This window comes from Otolemur garnettii, unplaced genomic scaffold (genome assembly GCF_000181295.1).
Source record: "Otolemur garnettii isolate 467f Iridium unplaced genomic scaffold, OtoGar3 scaffold00045, whole genome shotgun sequence".
NCBI classification, from domain to species: Eukaryota; Metazoa; Chordata; class Mammalia; order Primates; family Galagidae; genus Otolemur; species Otolemur garnettii.
In genome coordinates this window covers 6808292-6818542 of record NW_003852440.1, presented here as the reverse complement: position 1 = coordinate 6818542, position 10251 = coordinate 6808292, and the positions used below count along the sequence as shown (strand labels likewise).

General features: G+C 40.9%; 1 protein-coding gene across 3 annotated transcripts in view; it reads left to right on the top strand.

The window, feature by feature from the left end:
• The window catches only part of COG2 (component of oligomeric golgi complex 2), a 60069-nt gene that overhangs the window by 40387 nt on the left and 9431 nt on the right, over nt 1-10251 (top strand). For all 3 annotated transcript variants that reach the window (XM_003790982.3, XM_023513902.1, XM_023513903.1), the window contains exons 10-12: nt 3920-4059; nt 8952-9013; nt 9563-9714. In XM_003790982.3, the coding sequence (XP_003791030.1) occupies nt 3920-4059; nt 8952-9013; nt 9563-9714 (354 nt within the window). The remainder of the gene's footprint in view (nt 1-3919; nt 4060-8951; nt 9014-9562; nt 9715-10251) is intronic.

The following is a 10251-nucleotide window of genomic DNA, read 5'->3' as shown; positions in this document are numbered from 1 at the left end:
GGGCTGGGGATTCGAACCCGCCACCTTAGGTGTACGTGGCTGGCGCCTTAGTCGGTTGAGCTATAGGCCTAATTTTAAAGTGCTTTTCAGGGCATAATAAATCCTGCACAACACTACACTGTACCCCATGTTTGCATTAATGTATACAGCTATCATTTAATAAAAAAAAAATCCTGCAGAAACCTCACCCTCTGTAATATCGTGGATTAATAGCTTTATAAATCATAAACATTAAATTAATATGGGATAATCTAAGAAAAAAACTCTTCAGGTGGCATCTAGTTTCTTATAGGCTTCTTCAATGAATGTTCTTAACCTGGGAGGAATTATGAAGACCATCCAAGTCCCTCAGAAGAGAATTCTGGTTTGGAATTAGTGTCAGAACTTCTTTCTGAAGTGTGGGTGCTTTGAGACTTTTCTGAGAAAGTTCTGGAAGAGGGGGTACACTCTTACTTTCCATTTGAAGCACCTGTGTTAGTGTCTTCTCTTCCTCCACCTCACTTGGCAGAATTTCAGTTTTGTTCTTTAGGCTCTGAATATCCTCAGTCATCAATTCTGCACTCTCTACCATTTTTTCTATTTCTTCCTGCAGTAATGCCAGACCTTTATTACCTCACTCCTGTGCCCTTTCCACATCCAGTAGAATTGACATGTGAGTTAAATCTTTCAGCTTTTCAGGAGGGACTTTCAGGGTTTCACAAAATTGTAGCAATCTTTTCTTCAGTAAGTTGAGATGGTACAGCATTTCTTCTTTTTCTCTACTCCTGTTATTCAAAATTGTTATTTCTGATTCCATTATTGTTTGCAAATGCTTTCTGCTACCCTTTGAAAGGGGTTGCCAGGTTTTTCTTTTGTTGGGTACTATCTTTATCTGTTTTATATTAGTATGCTTTGTTTATCCTTCAGAAGACAGATGGTTTGGATGATTTTTATTTCCTTTTGCTGTGTTTCTAATGTTTTTCTCTTGACAACTCTTCTTCATGGTTGATTTTTCTTTTTAAATTTCTTTTTAACTCTTGAGACTTCTTCTTGGAAATGTGTTTTATCAGGCATCTTGACAACTGATTTCTCAGGAACCCTTCCGGGAGCTGCACTCAGAATAATTCACTCCCAAACCTCTGTTGTTTTATATAGTCATTGAGATTCACCCCACCGTGCTTGCCACTCGGATTGCTTACTGTTCCTTCTCAAAAGTCAGCCTGGTCTTCTTGGATTATTTTCCTTCTTCCTGAAATTCATCTGTTAGAAGACTTTTTAGTAAGGCTTTGTTGGTAATAAATTTTATTTATTTATTTATTTATTTGTAACAAACTCTGTGTTTATCTGAAAATGTCTATATTACTTTTATGTTGAAAAGGTCATTTTACTGGATATAGAATTCTCAGCATGTTGAGCATTATCTTTTGACTTCTGGTATGATTAGCTATTAATCTACTTTTTTCCCTTTATTTAGATAATGGCTTTTTTCCTCTGGTGGTTTTAAGATCTCTGTAACTTTGATGTGCTAAGCTCCACAGTGATATGTCTCGTATTAACTTCTTGTTGTTTGGCTCAGGGCCTATAGCTCAACCAGCTAAGGCGCCAGCCACGTACACCTAAGGTGGCGGGTTCGAATCCCCAGCCCAGACCCGCCAAACAACAATGACGGCTGCAACCAAAAAATAGCCAGGCGTTGTGGCGGGCGCCTGTGGTCCCAGCTACTTGGGAGGCTGAGGCAGGAGACTCGCTTGAGCCCAGGAGTTGGAGGTTGCTGTGAGCTATGATGCCATGCACTCTACCCAGGGGGACAGCGTGAGGCTCTGTCTCAAAAAAAAAAAAAAAAAAAACCTTCTTGTTGTTTATTATATGTGGTATTTGTTGGGTTCTGAATCTGAGAATTGGTGCCTTCTCTGGTTCCGGAACATTATTTCTTCAATTGTGTTTTTCTTTCATTCTGCTACTGTCTCCTTTTAGAACTCTTGATTAGACCCTCTCACCTTGTCTTCTGTATTTGCTGTATTCTGGATAACTTCTCAGTCTTTTAATTCACTAATTCCTTCTTTAGTTGTGTGTAAACTCTTTTTCACTTGTACATTGAGTTTCCAATTTTTTTGTCCTAATTTTCATTTCTAAAAGTTTTATTTGCTTTTTCTAATTTGCTCAGTTAGTTTGCTTATTAAAGTATAGAGAGAAAGGCACAAAGGAGGCCTAGAGAGCCTGGGGCTTCCTAGACTTCAGAACAGATAAGCAAACAAAGTTAGAGTCTTATTGTTTCAGAAATGCCATTTATCCGTTCTCTGGGCTAATTTTCTCATGTTATAATATATTGAATAATATGGTTGTGTTGTTTTCAGTAAATTTTGTTGTAATGACTTCTGTCATTTAAAAAAGTAGGGCTTTTAAAATTAGATATCATAGCAGAGTACAGTAACGGTTTTCCATGCCTGCAATTTGAGAAGCTTTACATTTACTGTGCTTTGCAGAGGATCATACTGATCACGTTAGATCATGAAATGTTTCTATTGAGAAATGAATTTTTCCACTAGAGCTTTGACTTTAGAGTTCTAAGACCACTAATGTTTGTAGGGACAGTTTCCAACCAGTATCTGTAAGTTTCTTTCCAGGAATGCTTTCACTTTTAAGCCTTAGTGTAAAGTGTTTCTTGAGAAGTGGAAACTATCTTTGTATTCCTTCAGCATCCTTTCTATGCTGAGGTATAGCTTTATCCCCCAAAGAAGGAATAATCCCTTTCTTTGTCTCAACTCCACACACCTACACAACATGTAGGGGGTACCATAGGGTTGCTTAAAACCAGTTGAGAGTTTAAAACCTGTAGTTTTGCCACACTGAAATTCTTGTCTAAACACAGGCTTCAGCTTATTTAGGTTAAAGGTTTTTAACATAAAACCTGGAATTGACTCCCTTTTAATTAAGAAGTATATAAAAAAGTCCTGCATATTCTCCATAAATCCCAGGGACTTGGGGAATAGAAGACCCATAGGGAATGTACAGCTGCAGTTTTCTGTTTTTTTTGTTTTTTTTGTTTTTTTTTTTGAGACAGAGTCTCACTTTGTCACCCTTGGTAGAGTGCCATTGCATCACAGCTCACAGCAACCTCCAACTCTTGGGCTTAAGTGATTCTGTTACGTCCACCTCCCAAGTAGCTGGAACTACCAGTGCCTGCCACAACACCCAGCTATTTTTTGGTTGTAGTTGTCATTGTTGTTTGGCAGCCCCGGACCGGATTCAAACCCATCAGGTCCAGTGTATGTGGCTGGCACCCTAACTGCTGAGCTATAGGCACCAAGCCATGCGGATGCAGTTTTGCTTGGCTGGCTGGCAGTCTCGTCTACTTCGTAACTTTGTCTCTTAGGCCAGTTCTCTCTGAGCCTAAACAGAAAAGGAAATGTCATCTGTAGAGTGGAGGAAAATAAGAACAGTAGTCACATTTTAAGGTAGTTTTGTGGCTAAATTAAAATCCTGCTGTTCCAAGTGCAAGGTGTGGGAATGTAGCCACTGCTCTGTGTGGTATTGGTGACTCTCCCTGCTCGTTTTCATACTGTCTCCTCTGTAAAAATGATGTGATTACTCACTCGGTTTGATTTTCTCTCTTTCCTTTTTAAATTTTTTTTCCTCCTCCTCCTGGAGAGGATGTTGAATTATACCATTTAATCTGCTATCTATTCCAGCTTTAGAGAACTTTGCACTAGAGCACCTGAGTCTCCGGTGAGCTTTGCTGTGTGAGATCTGAGCATGGCACAGAACCACTTTGGATGTTACCACGTCTTTAAATGGGACGAAAGGAAGGTCCATCTTATTAACTTTAGAAATAGATTCTGTGTGTTGATCTTCTTTATCTTGATTATAGTTTTTAAGATGTGCTCCTAATTCTGATTAATTTGTTGATAATGACAGTTCTACCTGTTTGTTCTTATTTTAGAAATATACCATAAGTATGGATTTCCTTAGAAGATTTGAACAGCAATGTGGATCACAGGCCAGTATAAAGAGATTAAGAGCTCATCCTGCCTACCATAACTTCAATAATAAGTGGAACTTGCCTGTTTATTTTCAAATAAGGTTAGTCATTTATTTACCTGCTACCTCTACCCTTCTAAAACAGAATTTGAATGCTGGTTAAGAATGTTGCCCCCAATTAATAACTGCTTCTCAAAGATCATCTATTATCCTCAGGGAGATAAAATTTAAAGTACAAATTTACAAGTGTTATGGTTGGCAGTGTCTGGCTTGTACAACAAAAAGGTAAGTGTTTTTTTTTTTTTTTTTTTCCAGTAATCAGAGAGCTCAGAATGCTAGAGTGGGAATGAGCTGAGTCCCCCAGTCTCTCTCCCACACACTGTACTCTCATTCATTGTGAAGAGAGTGGAAGTAGGGGCCCCAGAGCAGGTTTTTTTTTCCATTTTCTCTATTTCTTCGTCTGCCTCAAATAATGGCCCTAGCCTACTTCTGTTTTTTTTGTTCATCTGCAGTATTTCCCCAGAGGCAGTGAGGAGAAGCATAGCTTTAGGTTTTCTTTGCAGCTGATTCCATCTATCTGTTTGTGAGAATCCTTGTTATTTTTTCAGCTCTACTTAGAATCTTTGTGACATTTACACTCTCTATTTGGAAAACAGCAATGTTTTTCTTCCAGGTTTCATAGCGTTATCACCTATGTCAATTAGTGATTCTCTAAAATACTTGGGGACGTTTAAGGTAAACCTGTAATACCATGTGTTGTACTTGAAGGTAAATAATAGCCTCTTGAATGAGGTCATGGTTAAGTTCCTCCATAGAATGGTGTTAACATTGCATTTTAGTTGAAATGCTCTTTGAAGAAGCACAGGCATTTTTGTTTAAATTGCCGAATGCTTTCATTAGTAATGATGCAGTCATTTCCCCAGAGTTCTGAGGAATAATTACAGAGAGGGAAGGGAAAGATACCAAGAATTAGGTACCTTGGTGGTAATTGCTTGAGATGACTGAGAGTATCTGTAAACATCTTTGATAATGAAATCCGTTCTTGGGGTAAAGTAGAAAGTGCCCTTTCACATACAGCACTGGGTTTAATGCTTAATTTTCCAAGGTCACATCATCTAGTTTGTTGTTTTGTGGGAAATCACTGGAAATACTTGTTATGTGATAATCAGGATCAAGCTGGAACAAGACGTCTTTTTGATTCATGAGCAGGATATAAAGTAGTGAAGCAACATTTTACGGAATAAGACTGTGATAGAGAAATAGTGTTTAACTTCTCCCACTTCTGTAGCCTGGGTTTGAAGTTGGATGGCTTTAATTGTCAAATGCCAGCATATTACAGACATGGTCCTCTGCCTTTCGTCTCTACATTCTTCTTTCCTAAGACCCTGGGGCCCAAGCGTGGTTACTGTGCTCTGCTGCTCCTCCAGCTCTACCTCCGCAGGCCCTGCAGGCTGTTTCCACCCATGCTCTTGGCTGGGCCTGAAGCTGTGTTGAAACTCAGCCAGTTCCCTGAGAGAATTCTTTATTATACCATCACCAGATTTTAGCCAGAGTATTCAAAAGTATTGGTTATTTTTTCTTTTAGACTGCTTTATTTTAATATATGATTTTTTCAAAATTATATTTGAGTTATGATGTGTGGAACTTTTTTTAGTACATTGTTTAGTACATGTATTTTTATTTGAAATAAATTCAAGTAAGACTTTGTAGAACTTTTCTACTGATTTTATCATGTTGGATTGTTTACTCTGAGGGATGACAAGTTCTGCAAACACGGCTGTGGCAGAGTGGCACTGTCATCAGATTCACTTCAGGGTCACTTAAAGTAAACCTAAGGACAGCAGGTGGTGATGTTTTAACATTTTTCTAAGAAGAAATGTTACTGTTGTGCATCTCAGTAAGAGATTCCTGCTCCTGGATTCAACTGTGTGCACACATCCCAGGGTCCTCAGGAGAAGAGGCACTACCAGCACTCCGGTGAACTCAGTGGTACCCTCAATGTCTGGAGACCCCACCGTGTCTGCGTTTCAGTTCTTATTGGGTCTCTTGGGAAGTGGTTGAGGAATTAGTTTCTCATAGCAAGAAAACAAATACAAACGTGACCAAAACAGCCTCAAATTACAGTGAATCATTGGCTGCCTGGAAACTTCAGTAAGCCCTTTAAATGCCAAAGGCCAAATTTAGTTTGGTGTGAGTGTGTATCTATTGAACTCCCTCTAGAACAGCGGTTCTCAACCTATGGGTCATGACCCCTTTGTAACAACGAAAATACATCCTGCATATCAGATATTTACAGTACAGTTCATAGCAGTAGCAAAATTACAGTTATGAAGTAGCAACGAAAATAAGTTTATGGTTGGGGGTCATGACAACATGCGAAACTGTATTAAAGGATCGCGGCATTAGGAAGGTTGAGAACCACTGCTCTAGAATGTGATGTACTCTCAGAACAGTCATGATGTGCACTGCATGTATCATGTTCCCCTCGCCTTACAGTGAGGGGCCTGTGTAGTGTTTAGGTGCAGGTGGCCCTTTGCTTCCCTTTCCCTGACTCCTCCTCAAATGTGCATATGCTCATACAGTTTCTGATACTTCAGCACCCATCACTGTTACAATTGCCATTATATATTTTTATGTAATCTATTATTACTATAGACCTGTGTTGTTCATAGAGGGGTAATGTCTACATACCTTCCCCAAACCAAACTTAAGAACGTACAAATGTTAGTACTTGGGGTTGGCTTTCCTGTGTGTGTTCAGTTGAGAGTATGCTCTCTGGAGAGTAGGATGGCATTCTGTATGCATGTGAAAACCACAGCTCGGCTTTTCACATTTTACCAAAGCGTTCTTTTTCCCTTTCTGCTACTTTCCAAGGAGAAATACAGTCTGCCGCTTTACAGACAGAAGTTATTGCACAGCAAAGGTCTTCAAGAGGGTTGTCCTGCTCCTGGCCAAGGAAGCCCAGCCATGTCCAGTGACTCAGGCCCTTTTATTTCCCATGTCTTTGCGCTTGCACACAGACAGGCAGAACATTTGTGTGAAAGGCATAGATGTCAGGGTTCTGCCGCAGTTTTTTGTACTTTCTTATTTGTGTGCTTATTGGAGTTTATCTTATATTACACATAACTTTGTATCCCATGCTTTTACCTAATTCTAAATCACGCTTACTTTTGCTTTATAGCAGCAGTTCTCAACCCACAGGAACTGTATTAAAGAGCATTAGGAAGGTTGAGAACCACTGCTTTATAGCATCGAGATTTCTGCTTTAATACTGCATACTAGTCCCTTGACTGTGCCCCAGATGACATAACCGTCTCCTTACTGCTGGATCTTGATGCTTTGGTATTTTCCTGATATAAACAGTGCATGTTGTCAGGCCTTTTCTGTACCAAGACTGATTGCCTGTTTTTGAATTGGAAGAAAGTGAGGTTGGAAGTCGAGCTCTCAGCACTACTGAGCTCAGCGTTATTGCCCTGCCTGCTGCTCTCCCTGGCTGCCCTCCATGCTCTGCTGTCTCCTGTGCCTCTCAGCTGCAGTGTAGAAGGCGATCCTGCTGTAAGCTTCACTGGGCAGTCATAGAGCACCTTTCTTCCACGGTGCACACCCGCAGCCATAGGGAACCAGCCAGGTCTCACAGTCCAGGGCACCTTGATGTTGCCAGCACTCAGCCGAGTCTCATGGGGCTCTGCCTCTTATCTAAACTGCTGTTCCTCTTACTCCTCAGACACTCACTCACCTTAGCTGAGTCTCGAAGCTGCTTTTTAAAAAGCACGTATGTACTATTAGAAACCAAGATTATCAATTGGATGATTGATCTTAAGTATGTGTCAGAATTTGTTGCTAGCAAGGGAACTAGCAGGCTACAAAAGAGCATGCTGGGAAAGAAAGGATGGAATGGAAGAGTTACATAGTTAGAAAACAATGTCTGTGGAAGCGGCTTGTTAAAAGAGGCACATTTCACAAAATCATAAAAATACGTCCATATCTGCTTTTCAAACGGAAGTCAGGGATAGGATGGTCTGAGGTGCCTGGCAAAGCACATCTAGGGAGGCATGGTACAGACGATACTGGCAGTGGTGACCACAAGCAAGGCCTGTGGAAGCTCAGCAGAGACCAGAAGGGCCCTGAGCAACAACCCCTGGCTTTAACTGGCTACTTGCAGTGGGCTTTCTCAGGGTGCTGAGTGTAGCTTTCTTTGGCTTGGGCACAGTTACTTCCCTGTGGTTATGTTAATCTAGACGGAATAGAGAAGTCAAAGCCTCATGGCTTTGAAGTGATTAGATGATTATAAATAGGTGGCACTTACCAGGAACACCTTAAATAAAGAGTTAAGGGGCTGTTTGGTTAAGAATCATTGGGTTGGGCTTGACTCCTTTAGCTCAGCGGCTAGGTTGCTGGCCACATAGACTGGGGCTGGTGGGTTTGAACCTGGCTCAAACAACAGTGATAACAGCTACAAAAAAGAAAAAAAGATGAAAAGAAAAGAAATATGGTAGCCCAAGAATATGGGGAGGGGGTGGCGGAGGGGAGGGGAGAAGGGCGGCTGGGTGGTGGGAGGGCGACTAGAAAGATCACCTATATGGTCTGTCTAACACAGGTATAAGTGAACTTTTCTAGAACTAGAGTATAAATGCTTTAACATAATAAGTAAATGACACAAAGTCTATGTTAACCAGTTTGATGAAAATATGTCAAATTGTATATGAAAATACTACACTGTACCCCATGTTTACATTAATGTATACAGCTATCATTTAATAAAACAAAAAGAAAGAAAAGAAACATGGGGTTGGTTATGGTTCAGAACAGCTACAACTAATAGAAGCCCTATGTAATGGTAGTTTGTCAGTATTTTTTGTGGAGTAAAATAAAGAGAGAATAGGCTTTGCAAGCCAGATTTACCAGCAGTCCATGCCAGGAAGAACTGTGAGGAGCATGACAGGGAAAGGCACCAGCACAGTTGCACACACTAATTTGTGTTCTTGTGTTCTCAGATTTAGAGAAATAGCAGGGTCCTTGGAAGCAGCACTGACAGATGTACTGGAAGACGCCCCAGGTAACTTCCTTAAAGTGGTAAATAGCAGAATGTCTCTCAGTTTGTTCGTTACGCTCACCAGATTATCCAGATCTTAATACCGTCATCAGGAAGTTGGACCTTAAAGACACTTAGTTTCACTTCTTTTTTTTTTTTAAATAAGGTAAAAAGAAACCAATTTTTAAAATTTCACAGAGATTAAAAAGGATACTTTGAGAATATAGGGAACAGACCTTATTTTCTTTCCTGAATATAACATGTCAAGAGGATATATCCTTGGTGTACTTGAGAAAGAGCTTTTCTGTAGCAAACTGGCTGTGATCTACCTTCCTCCCCGAGAAGACGTGCTGGTCTGCGGGTAAAGGGTCAGGGTGTTCCCCCTCTTGCTGGGAATGGCTCACAGCTGGCCCATGTGCTGTGGTGAGGCCCCCAGCCTTGCAGGTCGCAGTGCTGGTCTTCAGAGGCCAGTTTTCAGAATCACCTTTGAATCAAACATTAAAAAAAACACGAAACGTTATTAGATCATAGTCCATAATTGACTGAAATTCCTTAAACATGTTTTTTCTCCAGCTGAAAGTCCGTATTGCCTTTTGGCTTCTCATAGAACATGGAGCAGCCTCAGGCGGTGCTGGTCAGATGAGATGTTTCTGCCCCTGCTGGTGCATCGTCTGTGGAGACTCACTCTGCAGATTTTGGCACGCTACTCTGTGTTTGTCAACGAGGTAAGGGCTGGCTGTCTAGCTAGCTCAGCAGTAATCAGTACTGATAAAAATCAAAGATACATTATGCTAAGTACTTAGGTTCCGTGTTGTTATGAGAGCTGATTCAGCAGACAGCAGCAGGCAGACTTCTTTTTTTTTTCCTTTTTCTTTTTTTGAGACAGAGTCTCACTTTGTTGCCCTCCATAGAGTGCCATGGTGTCACAGCTCATAGCAACCTCCAATTCTTGGGCTTAAGCAATTCTCTCATCTCAGCCTCCCAAGTAGCTGGGACTACAGACGCCTGTGACAGTGCCCACCTGGCTATGTTTTTGTTGTCATTGTTGTTTAGCAGCCCTAGGCCGGGTTTGAACCTACAAGCCCCATTGTATGTGAACCACTGAGCTGTGGGTGTAGAACTGCAGGCTGACTTTTTTTTTTTTTTTTTAAGAGAAGAGTCTCACTTTGTGGCCCTTGGTAGAGTGCCATAGCATCACAGCTCACAGCAACCTCCAGCTCTTGGGCTGAGGCGATTCTCTTGCCTCAGCCTCCTGAGTAGCT